Source organism: Oryzias melastigma, linkage group LG24 (genome assembly GCF_002922805.2).
Source record: "Oryzias melastigma strain HK-1 linkage group LG24, ASM292280v2, whole genome shotgun sequence".
NCBI lineage: Eukaryota > Metazoa > Chordata > Actinopteri > Beloniformes > Adrianichthyidae > Oryzias > Oryzias melastigma.
In genome coordinates this window covers 19,206,708-19,222,560 of record NC_050535.1, presented here as the reverse complement: position 1 = coordinate 19,222,560, position 15,853 = coordinate 19,206,708, and the positions used below count along the sequence as shown (strand labels likewise).

Below are 15,853 nucleotides of genomic sequence, written 5' to 3'. Positions count from 1 at the left end.
CTGCTACAACTACCACTACTACTAATGCTACCACTACTGTTACCACTACTACTGATACTACTACTACTACTACTTCTACTACTACTAATGCTACTACTACTGTTACCACTACTTGTTCTACTACTACTACTTCTACTATTACTACTGCCACTAGTACTACTACTTCTACTATTACTACCACTACTACTACTACTACTACTACAACTACCACTACTACTTCTACTACTACTACTACTTCCACTACTGCTACTGCTGGTAAGATGGGAGATTTCCTTGGAGTAAAAGGTACTTTTGAAATGCCAGCTCTGTGGACAGTGCTTGACTGCACCCAGTTTCATCTGATCTGTTTATTGTTCAATGTTTTGTTTGTCAACTACATGGACAGATTGTTCAATCAGAAACATCTCCCACAGTGTTACAATATCTTAATTGGTTGCCGTAATATTTTCACAAAATAGGATCAGACAAAACATTTGAATCTAGACTTCTAAATAGAAAGAAGCAACTCTTAACTTGTGTCTTTCTCATTTTGTGTTTTGTTTAGGCCATGGTGGTGTTTGTGGACCCAGCTCACTTCGCTTCTGAGCTCTACTCCTCTTTCTCCAGTCTCTGCACTGACCCAGAGGTCAGCGTCAGGCGAAGTGCTGCTGCCAGTTTTCACCAGGTCAGGACATAAACTCTCACACCAACAGTCATGGGATACACTCTCTTACCAAAAGTATTGGCTCACATATGACCTGAAGTGTCATCCCATTCCTAACACATCGAGTTCAATATGACGTGGGTCCACCATTTGCAGTTATGTCAGCTTCAACTCTTCTGGGCACCACAAGTTTGAAGAGTGTGTTCATAGGAATTTTGAATTGGTCAGGTCTCACACTGATATTGGTGGAGAAGATCTGGCTCTCAGTCAGAGATTCCTCCTCCACCAAATTTCATACCACAAGGCAGTCTGAAATGTACCGTTCTCCTACAACCTCCAAACCCAGACTGGTCCATCAGATATCCAGATGGAAAAGCGTGATTCATCACTTCATATTACCAGACTGGATATTTCTTTCAATACACTCACAGCAAAAAATATAAAAAATGTTGACTATAAACATGAATAATTATCTCGGTTATGGAGTTCTGAACTCTGTAACAAGGTAGATGTCAACTGTTCTTCCACAGAACAACCTCAAACCAAACTTCTGAAATATCAATCTCCAGCTGAGAACAATGGATAATTTAGAAGGTTTTTTTCTGTAATTTGTATTCAGGAACTTGAAAGAAACAGGTCTGGCCACTAGCATGATATCCTATAAGGTTTCATTCATCTGGTTCAAAGTGTTTTCGTAACAGTCAGATTTCCCAAGCAATGAGTGAATACAGTTTCCTCTAGTCTTTTGGTAAAAGGTTCCACATCTAAATATCCCACTTATTGGACAATATGCTAAAGCAATGAATTAAATTTAAACTAAATCTTTTTTGGCCAGTAAGTTTAGGTACATATTAACGATGGCAAAATGGCAAATGTTTGCTAATATTGAAAAATTAGAGCTGGGTTGAAAAAAATCGATTAAGTGATTTGAATCGATTTAAGCTTAATAGGTCAATAGTCGATTCACAAAAGATATAAATCAAGCTAGCTTGTTGCTAGTGTTCAATAGAATTTCCCATAGGACGGCTAATGCTAACGCTCGGTTGACCCAAAAAATACATTGTTGACTAAATGAACATCTTTATTTTCTTACAGGTATTACTGTTCGAAACTCTGTTAAGGGAATCATTTTTAAAGTAACTATTTGAGGTCTAAAGCTTTGTTTTTTTCCCCTCATACTGTTGTCTTCTTCTTCTTGAATAAGTTGTACTTCTATAGTGCGATTGCCACCTAGTGGTCAAACTGAAACGTCCTCCAGGAGAAGCAGAACAATGTTTCCAATGTTAATGATCTGAACATTTTAGTTAGAACTTCTCCTTTAGAGAATCCATGTAACACTGGATGATATTAACAATCTCATTATTTCACTGATACATTTACAGTATGTGAACTGGATCAGATTGATATAAATATATTCAAATTAAATAATAGATTTTGATGTATTTCTAATCAAATGTGCATAAATTTATAATCTTAAAATTGAATTGAAGAATCGAAAGAATCGGAAAAAATCGGAATTGAGTCGAATCGTTTCTGGAAATTATAAGCGATACCCAGCAGTAGTAAAAATAGCTAAACTAGCGTGAAAGTTAGAATTTTGTTACAAAAGACGGAATAGGAACAAGATGTTGCAACTTCACCCACTTTGTCACAACAACCTATCTTTGTCCCTCTTTGTTCTAATCTGGTTTACGTGATGTAACGCCTCTTCCTGTCAGGTGCTGAAGCTGATCAGTCCAAACAGCCACCTGGTGCACAAAGAGTTTCTTCTGCTGCTGCAAGACGACTCCCTGGAGGTGAGAGGCTCACTCACACACAGTAGTTGTTCTAACTCGATATAGTGGTGTGCCCTCTAGAGGCCAGAAATCCACCGTATCTCAAGCCCATCAGCTTTTTATTGGTCTTTTCATTGACTGTATAATCACAAGTCACCACCACCTCCCCCTCTCGTGTTCCAAAAAGGAAGTATCTACTGGCTCCAAGAAGCCAAGATCTCATAGACTTCCATAGAGAAATCGACAGTTGTTACTCAGTCATTCCAATGGTTAGAATAACCATTCTTGCTCTGATGCCATTTTAACATATTTTTGCTAATCCTATTGTTTTCACAATATTTTTTCTTTATATCAAGTTATAAACTGACCAATTAAGATGCCTCAGTAAAAGAATGTGGTGCCTGCTGGCTCCAAAATCCTGATTCTTTCTCCTTCCAGTTCACCAAAGACTCTTTTAGCTAATTCTCCAATGTTTATTGACTGTGATCAATACATTCAATCATTGGTTTCTCAGAGTTCTTGATAAAATAATCAAAGCTAACATCAAAATGCTCTTTCATTGATTTACAATCCTTTCCAACTGTGGTCAAATGAGCCGCCGTTCACATTTCCGTGGTCACATCAAGAAGCTCCGTGGAGTCTGGTGGAGATTTTCCAGCGTTCTCAGTCCTGCTACCGTAAGTATTGGATGAAACTCACACCAAAAATCCAGTGATGCTGATTTGACCACAGAAATGTGAACGGCGGCTCATTTGACTGCAGTCAATGTGAAGATACCATCTTCTCTTCTCCAGAACCTGAACTAGACACTAGGAACAGATGAGGGTTTAGTGCATGTGCAGCAGAGCTGTTGATGGAAAGAAGATCATTCATTCAAACAGAGTCTGTCCAAGACACTTTGATTGATTTAAAAGGAGAAATACTCTTAAAATGATTTCTTACTACATTTATTCTCTTTCATAAGAAAAATGACACACAGACATGATAAAAACTCTAAAAACATGATTTTCATCGGAGGGAGACTGTAAGGCCTGGAATCTTGTCATTAAAATATGAAAAATGAATTGCATGTAAATGTGGAAACAAGTTTTGAAGAGATTGAGTTTAGATAGCTTGTTACTTTGTTCAATGTAGTACTGCACATTCAAGGTCTGCAGATTCATGAAAAGTGAAACAATGTACCTGGAGCTGTTCTGTACATGCCTGGTTGCTGTTTAGGTTCTGGACGCTCTGATGAACCACCTGGAGGAAACTCTCGAGCTGCTTGTGTTGGGAGAAGACTCCCTGATGGTAAAGACGTGGTGACATAAAGACGTTCAGTCCCTTGTATCATCGCTGTTTCAAACAGATATCTCCTCCTCTCTCTCTGTTTTCTCTCCAGCTGCCAGAGCTGCTGTCAGTGCTGCTGTTGGCTGAGCAGAAAGTTGGAAGTTCTCTGCGTTGGCGGCTGCATGAGAAGTTGCTGCAGCAGTACAGCTGCTTGGCGAGGCTGCTTTCTGGGGAGCTGCTACATCAGAGCTTTTCCCATCGCATCTTCAGCCTCCTCATCACCAACGTTAGCACTCCATACACCATCCTCTACGTTCATTGCAGATAAAGACTCAAACTAACTCTGCTCTGCTTTCCACGGCTGCAGAAAGTCCTTCCAGTGCAGAAGGAGGCTGCACGAACACTTTGCACCATCATGCGTTACAACCGCAAGCAGGAACAACGGCAGGAGATGATGGAACATTTGATCCAAGGTTGGAGTATCTTCTGCTTTTTCCAGCATTAGTAAAGATGGAAACAGATGTATCAGGACGACTTTTTTGATTGTAGATTTGGCTTTGGGTCGAAGCTATTGGAACCGTCTTCGGTTCCTTGATGTCTGTGAAATTGCCACAGAGATTTTCTCCAAAAAATACTTCAATAAACATTTCCTGGTTCCAGCGCTGGAGCTCGTCCATGACCCCATTGCTAATGTGAGGTACTTAAGTGCTCATCTATCAAGCCACAAGCCCTCATTTGACTCATTTTAAGAAAACCTCAACAGCTTGTCCTGCTCACCTGTTTCTTAGATACAAGCTCTGCCAGCTGTTGCCCAGGTTGCGCTCATCTCTCCGCCTGCCGGCTGACAAACTTCTGCTGCAGAAATTGGACTTCTGCGTTCAGAAACTTTTGTGCAGAGAAAAAGACAAAGATGTGGTGGCCACAATCCGGAAGGTAAACCTCACAAAGAGCTGTCCAGAGTGAGCTGTGATGTAACTATATCCATTATCATTTTCAGACAGTGCTGGAACTGAACAAACTGGACCTGTCAGAACCTGTAAGCTGGAAATCATGTGTTCTCCAAATGTATCAGGCAAACATTTGTTCCACACTACATCTTCTGGGTATGTGCAGTTTCACAAGAGGCAGGAGGTGGACCTGCTGGACCTGAAGAAGAAGACGGAAGAGACTGTGCTGCTCGAAATGGTGGGTCAAAGCCCAGAATATGACACCACCTTGGAACTTGGTCGGCATGGTTTTAATGTCATTCCGCTGTGCTGTCAGGAACAGCTGGAACAGGACGGCGATGGTAAAGTGACCTCTGAGAAGCACACAGAGAGAAAGCGTGAGCCGAACCTTCATTCTCTCAGAAGATTTTTGGATCTAGGCTTTGGTTAACCTTTTCCTCCAACAGGAAGAGACAGCAAGACCAGCCTGACTTTCACCAAATCTATGTCCATGTCCTCCACAGTAGCATCACCACCCTCTGGTAAGATGATGATGATAATAAAGAACATTATTTCTTAAAGTCCCCCATGACCATTTTTTTAATTAAAAAAATCTTCCCACTAGTGTTTTAACTAGGATTATGACATTTTAACCAAAATCCTACAACCTAAATGTCTTAAAAAGACATTTTTCATGTTGATCTGAAGCATCTGAGGGGGTGTGGCTTTTGGAGCTGGACTGATTAGCCCCGTTTCCTTTTATTTCCTTTTATCTGATTGCAGTGTTTCATGTATTAGTCTTCCTCACACAGCAATCTGTCTTGGTGTACCACAGGGCTCTGTACTTGGTTCACTTCCATTAGGTAAAATTGTTAGTCATACATATATATGGAAGACCTGTCAGGTCTTCTAATTTCAAGACTTCTAGAATGTCTTGAAGACTGATTCAGGAGTTTCTTGCTCTCTCGTTAGTTGTATCTGTTTCATTTTCACAGACGTTCCATTGATTTTATTGCTTGTTGAGTTTGTTTTGTCTCACTTCTGAACCAACTGAAATAATGATAGTGCTGAGAAAGTGAATAAAGATGAGGATTTGGATAATAAGGGCTTTCTCCTTCCAGGTAAAGAAAGGAGGAAGCCCAAACTGTCTCGCAGTCGTTCCCTCAGCAGTCAGCCGTCAACAAGCAAACCTGTGAATTCAGAGAGACCACTGTAAGACCCAAACAGAAACACTCCACAGATTAGTGTTGTCTCTGCCTTTAAATTTTTAACAAATATTACTGAAATGTTACCTTTTTCCAGGAAGGTCAAAGATCTGAGTGGCTCCTTTCGACTTGGGAAGTCCTCCGGGTCGGCTAGCAAAGGTAATGGTTCCTGCCACTCAGGATCTTGCGTGTTTCTCTGACATACAGTCCATCACTTCATGTGTTTCACAGATGTGTCTCTGAGAACAAGTCACTTCACCATGACAACCCAGACCACCCCCTTCATGCCAATTCTGATACGAAGTGACAAAAGCCTAACAAGCGTACTGGATAGACCCAATGCCACCTTGGACCACAGAACTACCGGCATGGACTCCAAGAAAAGTGTGATGGAGCACAGCAATAGTGGTTTTTATTCCAAAGACCACAGAACCAGTACTTTGGACCATAGAGAGCATAGAAGTAGCACTTTGGAGCAGCGCAGTAAAACGATGGAGCGCAGCTGCGGGCCGAAGGACAGTCGGTCCAGAAAACTGTTAACGTAAGTCTGGAATTACTTTGTTTTTCCTGCATCTTTTACAAACCCAGAGCAGATTTGTATCTGTAGAACGAGCCTCCTTGTGACGGTCAGACCACGATGTTCTTTGTCTTGGTTTGACATAAACCTAATTTGGAAACTTCATTACCCTACTCCCATCCTGAATGTAACTGTTCTGCTTTAGCCTGTTCCACTCAGTGCATCCAAAGACCTCAATACTGTTCCTTCAGCTTAAAGCAGAGTCAGGGTTACTTCACAAGTCATTCTAAAGGTGCATTCACACCGAATGTGATTCGCGCCACAAATTTGTGTGCCCCGCCCCTCTTTCGTCATGCGATGAATTTGCTACTCGTCACCTGTCAAAAAATGTGTTTCTGAGCTTGACGCCGCGGCCTTATGTGGGAGGAGCTACCAGCTAATGTATTTAGAGTGCTCACTATAAGGAACGATGTCTGTGGATATCTCATTTAGAATGTATGGGAGACACAAATGATGTTAAGAAATAAGGTTTAATTATTTATTATTTACAAAAACATCAGTAATCATGTCTCCATGTTTGGGTTTTTTTTATTATTATTAAAAGATTTTCCAGGTACAGGGGGCTGTGTCTGTATGACAGCCGCTTCCACTGTGTTTCTGTGTTTCTGTGGCTGACCTAAAAGGCTGACTGTCTCGTATTAACCCCAGGGGGAAAAAATACAATCAAGAGAGTTTTTTCCTTATCCTTTAATGTCTTGATGAGCCCCGCCGCGGGAGGGAAAGCCAGCAATCTGTCCAGAGTGGATACCGCCATCACCTAAAAGTAGCCGGATGAGTTCTGCCACCCTGCCGCTCCATTGGGTTAAAAAAAAAGATGGAAGTTCAAGACAAAAATGCTTGTTTTGGATTAATATTCTACCCCTGATAGAGTCACTGAAAACGTCACGTGGCACTTTGTTGCTCAAATCAAGCTGCTGCCAGACCGATGTGTCGCACCCGTCACTCAAGTATGTTCCTTGACTTAACATTGAAACTGGCCGCCTCCGCCACACGAATTCCATTCAGTGTGAATGCATCTTAAAGAGGAAGAAATACACTCAGGCAGAGACTGAACTTGGAGGAGTCACTGTGTCTTCACAGGTTCTATTAACCGAACTAACATTTAGGCCCTAGTTGTTCTTCAGATGAGACAAAGGAGTAATACACTGAATGCTAGTCATCAATAAAATTGTTATTTTATCTCTTTGACTGTTAACTCACCTGCCCATTAGCATTAGCCCAAATGAAAAGTGACAACAGTATTCACACGTAATTTTCTAAATATGTGCAGCCAGTGCGGAGCCTTTTTTTCTTGTCTGCAGAACAAGAACAAGTTGTTATCTGTTTTTACTCCATTTAAACCAGAGGTGGGCAAACTACGGCCCGGGGGCCATATGCGGCCCATCAAGATAATTAATCTGGCCCACCAAACGGGAATACATCATATTGATTATCCTTATTAATGCTTTATTTTTCCTATAATTGTGGTGTCTCCTTATAGATGGCGCTCTATAATACACTAATCTTTGTTTAGGTGCAGAAAGTTATTCTGCATTTATGTGCCCTGCCAAAATCAGCCAATCGGGATTAAAGATAAAAAAAAAATGATACTGTCAGACTGTGGCTCAGGCTATGTAGAACAGGAGTGTAAACTCAATCAGACAGGGGGCCAAAATCCAAAACATACATTAGGTTGCGGACAGAACAGGATAAAAATGTATTGAACACTCTAAACCTAAAATTTTACAAGTTTAAAACCGTAACATTTGGACATAATTATGAACTAGATATATAGCATTACCTGTGATAATGCTAGTGTGAATGCTGTAAGCTGAATTTGGCTGTTGAAGATGCTGAAAATGATAGCTAAAAACACTGAAGCTGATAGCTGAAAGTGCTGATAGCCAGCTAAAATATTAGCAAAATGCCAAATTGGCCTAAAAAAAAAAAAACCTTAGGTTAGCCAAAACAGCTAGCATGCAGCTGAAAAAATAGCTCAACTTCAAAATATCCCATAATACAAACAAAAAAAACCCCCTAAATTAGCCGAAACAGATAACATCTTGGTGAAACATTAGCTAAACTCCAAAATATATTAGTCACTGCCAAGATGGTCCAAAAAGCTAGCAGAATGCTAATTTTTAAAACTTTAAAACCGTACTTTTTTAACATAATCATGAAAAATAACAAAGCAGGAATATAATTCCAGAATAAATCAATTCAAACCTTATATAACTTTCAGTATTTTACTCTACGGAAAAGTAAATTTTATCAAAATTATTCAAGTTAGAAATAAGCGCAAGGTAACATCAGGCCATTAATAACAATAGAATAAAATGATCTGGAGGGCCGGATAGAATTATCCAGAGAGTAATTGACTTTGACCCGTGTGATGTAGAACCAGCTCCTACTTTCTTTCTCTCTACACACACTCGACGCTTCTGCTCTTGTCTAAGCAATCCTCTGTTTTTCCCTGAACAGGAAGTCGGGCTCCTTCAGCGTCCAGTCAGGACAGGACTAACGAAGGCGGGGTCACCATCGCTGCTTCACTACATCTGACAGAAGCTAAAGAAAATTACCCAAAATGCAACACGTCAACAAAAGACACGGCAGACCTTTGTGATCTTTCCCCCACTGACTCTTGATTGCAGGAGAGCGTAACCCCCCCATGTTGTGTATTTTTGCCATAAATCCTAACAATAATCTTCCTGTATACATGTGTAAAGAAAAGCTCCATATTTTTCCAAATATTTCAGACGTGGACAGCATAAGGCAGACGATCTGTGTCGGAAATGAAGTCTGAATAAATACTCATGAAGTCATTCATGCATGTCAGCGGAAGACCTTCCTTTTTCAGGACATCTGAAGCAGACGGCCTTCTCCTGAGGCACCAAACCAACAGACCAAACCAGCAGCTGATCGGTGTGCCCTCTTTGATGACCTCACACTGGTCCAGTTCTTCATCAGGCACAGAAACAGTGTTTGAAAAGCTTTATCATTAAACCCTTCAGCCTGAACCGCCTGCTATCATGTGCTTATTGGATCAAAAACCTAGACTTGGTGCAGCCTTCATCGATCTGGAAGAACAGTCAGCATGTAGGAAGCTTCATGCACTCTTTCACACTAAAGAAGTGTTCCAAAAATGTGTTTCTGATTTTGTGATCACTCAGTCAGGACGAGGATCCACCTGAGACAGGTAATCATGTGGGTATCCTAGACCAGAGGTTTGCAACCTGAGGCTCCTTTACCTCTCCACCTCTCCGGTTTAAACAAAAAATATTTTTATTTTAAATAGTAAACAAAGTAAAAGATAAGTAGTAAAGTGAAAAAAAGTCAACTTAGACTTTATTGTATCCATTCACAAGAACAGTATCACTCGGGGAGGCTCCTCACAATGGTAATGTTTGTAGTTTAACAAAGTCAAGCTACAACATTTTGATAGATTTATGATCAGTAAGCACAACAAAAATTTAAATTCAAATGTTATTGGGCAGATTTTCTAGTTTTGAACAAAATTTAAGTTTTTTGGTTCAAAAGACACAATAAGGTTCTCTGAATGAGCGGTGATGTAATCTGCTAGATTTATGCATTTCCTGCAGAGATGCACCACAAACTGATCTAAACGAACAGGACTTTCAAATATATTTAAATAATTCTGACAAAGCTCACTTTAATAGTATTTTTATTTTGAGACAGAACATGTACAAATGTTTCCTGTAATTAGATGTTCTATAATACACCTTTATTGATGAGTTGATTAGGTATCTGTGTGCCTTATGCAGGGGAACTTTAGCCAGGAAAAAAATGCTAATTTTTTTTTTTTTTTTAAACACATTTTTCTTTAGATATGAAAATCTATTTTCTCACAACCACTAATTTAACTAAACAATTTATAAGTAAAATCTGACATTAAAACCAACATATTTTAACACATAATATCAAAGAAAAAGCTTGAAACAAAAAAATGACTTTATGACTTGATATCATGTTTTATTGATAAAGATTTGCTTCAATAACGTTGGTTTTTCTCATTATCAAGATCCACTTTATCCAACAAAAACCTTCTGCAGAACGCTGCATGAAGCCAACATGTGCCTGAAAGCGTGAGCCTCCTATGGAAAATTCCATTAACCGTTAGCATCGAGCTAGTAGACTTTACCTATAAGTGCTGAACAAATCTATACTTTTATGAATGGATTAATGAGTGATTCAGCCCCACTAATCACAGAGTTAAATAATCAAAAAACTTGAACATTTCATAAATAACTAATGGCTAAAAGACACTATGCTAGCATATCAGGCTGAAGTATGAACCTGTGAGAACAAAAACACAAGGCTAACATGGAATTAGCATGCACAGCAAAACCAACATGCTAACCACTGCTAAAACGGATCCTATTTACATTAGTTTTTTGGACTTTCTACGTCACTTAATCAGGAATGTTGGGCGGAGAGTTTAGTTTTTGAGTGGATCGGTAACCCGCCCCATGAAGAGCAGGGTGCCAGTGGTCTGCTGATAAACGATGAAGATGAAAGGTCTGTTGATGGTGAGTCGGGGAGGAGGGGTGGAGAACACGGCGTCTCTGCTCTGAAGGCCGTCATCGGTGGTCTCATCGACGGAGATGACCGATTTATGGTAAACCTGAGGCCAGAAGAATGTGAGAATCTATGAGTTATTTTTTATATTTTTAATCAGGTGTTTTGACCCAGCATGCAAAGTGTTTCGTTATGTTTGTGAGAAAATTCCTCCCTTAAATTTGAGCCAAACTTTACAAGTTCATCACCCACCTGAGAAAGCTTAGTGCCTTTAGCTCCTCCCATGTTGCTGATGTCAGCGTCATCCCCAAACACCTGAGTTATGTCGAGAGTCTGGAGGGTGTCTTTCAGAGAGTAGGAACTCTTAAGCGTGAAGCGAGGGAGCTGGACCTCCAACTTCCTGTTTTCAGAGAAAGGAAAAGGCGTGCTCGGTTAATGGGGTAATGAGGGGATCGATGTGTGCCCCGAAGCTCTGGAACGTCCTAAGTTTTAACATTCGTGATGCGTCGTCTCTGTCCATTTTTAAAACTAAGCTTAAAACCCATTTTTACTGCCAAGCTTTTAACGTTCCATGAGACTCGGCTCTGTTTTTTATTCTGTTTTTACTCTGTTTTTACAGTCTTGGTTTTTAGTTGTTTTATGCTTATATTTTAGTGTACTTGGTGTTTCAATGTACACAATTTGTAGCAGTCTTTATAAATAAAGTTGATTTGGTTTGAATGCACTGGTTAACAGCAGTAGTAAGTAGGAAAAAGGATGACGGGTCACCAAAGTAGACCTAATGTATAACAAGAGAAAATGTAATTTTTGTCTTAAATTGTTTAAAACTTCACTATGATTTTCCTGTTTGGGACAGGAAGTCTTTTATTTTGAAAGGAAGTCATATGAGCTTCTGTCAAAAGTTAAAAAAAACTTTACTCTTTGAGAAAATGTCAGTTTATCTTAAAATGTATGTATTTTTTCATGTCAAAAAATACATTTCATTCATTTGTATTGTATAAAACAACAATTTAATGATAGAAAGTAGTATCAATTTTTCCTAAAAGGTTAAAAAGAATGTTAAAAAGGGTTTGTGGCTACTATTATCAGTAAGACACCGGTCCAATTGGCTCTTTTCGTAGCAAATGTTGCAGACCACTGCTCTAAAGGAATGGCATAAAAAACTTAATGAGGTAAAAAGCAGAAAGAGGAAGAGTGTGAGAGATGAAGAGGAGGACACATAAGAAAAGACGAGTGAGGAGCCTCACGTCTTCTTCAACTGCCGGATCCAACCATGAATTTTCTCAGCTGTGACTTCGTCCTCCACAGCAGTGATGTCAACATCCTCATCGGGCAGCACCACCAGCATGGCTGCTCCGTCCGCCATGGGCAGCTTCAGCACGCCGGCCTTCACCGAGCGGTCATACGCCAGGAAGTACTTATCGGCCCTGAACATCATGGGAACCATGACCACGTGGTACTTATCCACGAAGAAACGCTCGTCCAGCGTGACCGAAGAGTTGAAGGGTGGGTTAAAGCGGGCTGAAAGATGCAGAATAGTTTCACTTCAACCTCATTTTATCAAAAAATAATAGCGAGAAAACGTATATTAAGTTTGACTAATCAAACCAAGATGTATCTGCAGAGCGCTTTTCTAACTGACGTAAATCAAGGAGGTTTATGGAGCTATAATCAGGCCCATAATATTTGAAACCCAAATAAAACAAACGTAAAAAAAACATTGTCCCAAACTTTTTGCTACTGTAAAATAAACTCAATTACTTTCAGCTTCAAATGTTTCAAAATTCAAAATTTCAATTTCAAAACTTTTTTTCAGTTTCAAACATTTTTTTTTGTTGTTGTTTTAAATCTGAAAATTTCAGTTTAAAAACGTTTTGCCTCGTTGTGGCGCGTTGGGGCGGGGCTAACACGACGGACCAATTAAAATGGATGAGGGTGATAACTTCAGCTGCATTCACTGACTCTGAAAACCGTGATAGTTACGGTGAGCTGAGAAAATGTCTGTACTGTCTGTACTATCGTAGTCTGTCCCATGACGGGTGTAAAAAGCAGTTTTATCGCGTACAAACCACGTATCCAAAATGCTGCTCTAGCATGTTCGTGTTAGCCCCGCCCCACTGCGCCACAACGGGGCCAAAAGTTTTAAAACTGAAATTTTCATATTCATATAAAAATTTTAAAAAAGAGTTGAAAGTGAAGACAAATATCTGATTCAGAAAAAAAAGCTTTGAAATTGAAATTTTGAGTTTTTAAAAAATGAAAATAATTTAAAATAAGTTTATTTTAGAACAGCAAAAAGTTTGGGACATTTTACATTTTTTTAGCCAAACATCATGTTTGGTAACACATAAGATTCCTTAAAAAAACTTTATTAACACATTAACAAACATTAATCGAGTGTTTATTTTTTACGATTTTATTAAGGCATTTATTAGCACAATAAGCCAAAAAAGGTTTAATAACATATTCTCTAAGATGTATTAACATCTAATTTTCTACAAAGACCATAATAATAAACTGATTACAAGCTTAACAAATGTATTAACTATCTTTGTCAACATTTCATTGAGTGTTTTGCAGGACCTCATCTAAAGTGTTACCCAATATTTTTTTCAATTTTATTTGGGTTTTAAATAATATTGACCTAATTTAGTTAGCTCCATAGATGTTCACATAAAAACTATTTCTAATTTTGAAAATTAAAAGCAAGACAACAGAAAGAAAAGTTATAAAACACACAAACACTCACACACAGCAGAATGAAGCTTAAAATAGCAGCAACCCTGTTCACTGAGTGGAGGATCCCTCTGAGGAAAGTGACCAAGTTAAGTAACCAGATAAAAAACTGCCGTTACATACCTTGGTAGGAGGCCACAGAGGCCAGCAGCAGCTGGGTTTGCGAGTCCAGGCTGGACACCAGCTCACGGATTTTGCCTCCAGTTTGCTCCTGAGCCCAGTTGTTGATGGCTTCTTCAGATTGAGCAGGCGAGGTGTAGGATAACTTCTGGATCTTCCCTCCAAACTGGGTCTGAACCAGATCCTGAAAGTCTGTTGACACCTGGAAACTCTGCCCAGGGAATATGGCCACGCCCTGTTGCAGGTTGGCTGCATCCCCCCTCAGGACCACATTTCTCAGAGTCCGGAACAGATCTGAGAACACCAGAAGAACAGTTTTACACGCCTCCACATTCTGACGTCTCACCGCGTCTTCTGCCTCCTGACGTACCTGGAAGCATCTGATGCTCCAGACCGGTCAGTGCGAGTCCTCGGAGCAGCTGTTCTTGGGTTGAACCACCAGTGCCACTCCATAACACAAGCAGTCCAGTTGACAGCGTGAATGGCGACAGGAAGAAATTTTCATCTGTTCGGCTGGCGATGGCTCGGTACACGCGAGCGCTAAAGTCTGAATTCCTATTTGTCAGGTCAACCACAGCGGGGTTGATGGTCTCTTGGGAAGCTGGACCGAGCAAGAGGACAAGGAGGAGGATGACTTGTGAGAGGGGGGTACAGGAAGTCATGATCCCCTCTGCAACAGACAAGGCAGGTAGAGGAAGAGAGAACTTCAGTTTAATGAAGGTTGTGACGTTAAGGTACACCTTCTGTCACCTGAGGAATAAACAAAGTTCTAACTAGGACTGGAAATCACTGGGTACCTCATGATATTGATGATATCACAATACTGCAATAACTGGTAAAAATCATCTCTAGTAACTCACATTATACAAACCAGGGGTGTCAAACTTAATCACACAAGGGGCCAAAATCCAAAACACACCTTAGGTCACGGGCCGAACAGGATAAACATTTATTGAACACTCTAAAACTACATTTTAAAAACTTTAAAAATTGATATTTTTAACATAAATATGAACTAGATATATAGCATTTCCCGCGTTAATGCTATTGTGAATGCTGTAAGCTGAATTTGGATGCAGAAGATGCTAGTGCTGATAGCTGAAGATGCTGAAATTGATAGTTAAAAATGCTAAAGCTGATAGCTGAAATCACTGAAGCTGATAACCAGCTAAAATATTGGCTAAATGCAAAATTAGCCTAAAAAAACTTTGGTTTGCCGAAACAGCTAGCATGTAGTTGAAAAAAACAGATAGATTTCAAAATATCCTTAAAAAATGAAAAAAAAAAGTTAAATTAGCCCTAACGGCTAGCCTGTAAATATTAGCTAAACTCCAAAATAGCCACACAAAAAAAGAAAAAAAGAAAAGCATAAATTAGCCAAAACAGCTAGCATTTAGCTGAAATATTAGCTGAACTCCAAAACAGCGTAAAGAAAATTGGAAAAAATAATCCAAAACGCTAGCAGAATGCCATTTTTTAAAACTTTAAAACGGTAACTTTTTTTTTACATAATTATAAATAATAAAAAGGCATGAATATTATTCCAGAATAAATCAATTTAAACCTTAAACAACTTTCAATATTTTACTCTCATTTAGTTGCGATACAAACAGAAAATGTCATATTTGAGTGGATTATCGATTATTTATTTATTTATTTGCTGCAACAGGAGAATCGTATTTGGCAATTGGTCAAAACTTTATTTTAAAAGGAACTTGGACGTATCCCGGTAGGTCAAAAGTTAAAGCTGTTATTTATTAAAAAAAAACATAACACTTTTCCCCCAATTACTGTAAAGATTTAAAAGCAACATTGTATAACTAAATGCCTCAACCCCTTGATGCTTAAATGTATTTCCAGCTATTAAAAAAACAACAACAACAACAAAAAAACGTAGCATTTTAAGCAGATGCTAAATTGAGGTACTTTTGGAGCAGAAGTGGTTTGATGCATATTTGCATCATTAGAGGATCAAGAATTTAGTTGATAAATAAACTTAACCCCTTCAAGGCTGTTGTCTGAAATATGCCACAAATGCAAAAACATAGAAAAACAAAAAAATAAGTTAGTTTTTTTCATAGCTGGAA

General features: G+C 39.2%; 2 protein-coding genes across 4 annotated transcripts in view; one reads left to right on the top strand and one right to left on the bottom strand.

Moving 5' to 3' along the window:
* Positions 1–9,391, top strand: part of ppp4r4 (protein phosphatase 4, regulatory subunit 4) — a 17,011-nt gene extending 7,620 nt beyond the window's left edge. For 2 of the 3 annotated variants that reach the window (XM_024291887.2, XM_036210638.1), the window contains 15 exons: positions 545–664; positions 2,362–2,439; positions 3,637–3,708; positions 3,800–3,973; positions 4,055–4,160; positions 4,237–4,384; positions 4,476–4,620; positions 4,685–4,723; positions 4,801–4,872; positions 4,951–5,011; positions 5,081–5,155; positions 5,735–5,825; positions 5,916–5,977; positions 6,050–6,359; positions 8,856–9,391. In XM_024291887.2, the coding sequence (XP_024147655.1) occupies positions 545–664; positions 2,362–2,439; positions 3,637–3,708; positions 3,800–3,973; positions 4,055–4,160; positions 4,237–4,384; positions 4,476–4,620; positions 4,685–4,723; positions 4,801–4,872; positions 4,951–5,011; positions 5,081–5,155; positions 5,735–5,825; positions 5,916–5,977; positions 6,050–6,359; positions 8,856–8,895 (1,593 nt within the window). In that variant the 3' untranslated portion in view covers positions 8,896–9,391. The remainder of the gene's footprint in view (positions 1–544; positions 665–2,361; positions 2,440–3,636; positions 3,709–3,799; positions 3,974–4,054; positions 4,161–4,236; positions 4,385–4,475; positions 4,621–4,684; positions 4,724–4,800; positions 4,873–4,950; positions 5,012–5,080; positions 5,156–5,734; positions 5,826–5,915; positions 5,978–6,049; positions 6,360–8,855) is intronic. The other variant, XM_024291888.2, reaches the window with a different exon arrangement.
* A 648-nt stretch (positions 9,392–10,039) lies between these two features.
* The window catches only part of serpina10a (serpin peptidase inhibitor, clade A (alpha-1 antiproteinase, antitrypsin), member 10a), a 6,562-nt gene continuing 748 nt past the window's right edge, over positions 10,040–15,853 (bottom strand). Inside the window, exons 2-6 of the mRNA XM_024290435.2 lie at positions 14,137–14,436; positions 13,770–14,060; positions 12,158–12,431; positions 11,163–11,310; positions 10,040–11,016 (exon numbers count right to left, since the gene is read on the bottom strand). Coding sequence (XP_024146203.1) covers positions 10,831–11,016; positions 11,163–11,310; positions 12,158–12,431; positions 13,770–14,060; positions 14,137–14,428 — 1,191 coding nt within the window. The 5' untranslated portion in view covers positions 14,429–14,436 and the 3' untranslated portion in view covers positions 10,040–10,830. The remainder of the gene's footprint in view (positions 11,017–11,162; positions 11,311–12,157; positions 12,432–13,769; positions 14,061–14,136; positions 14,437–15,853) is intronic.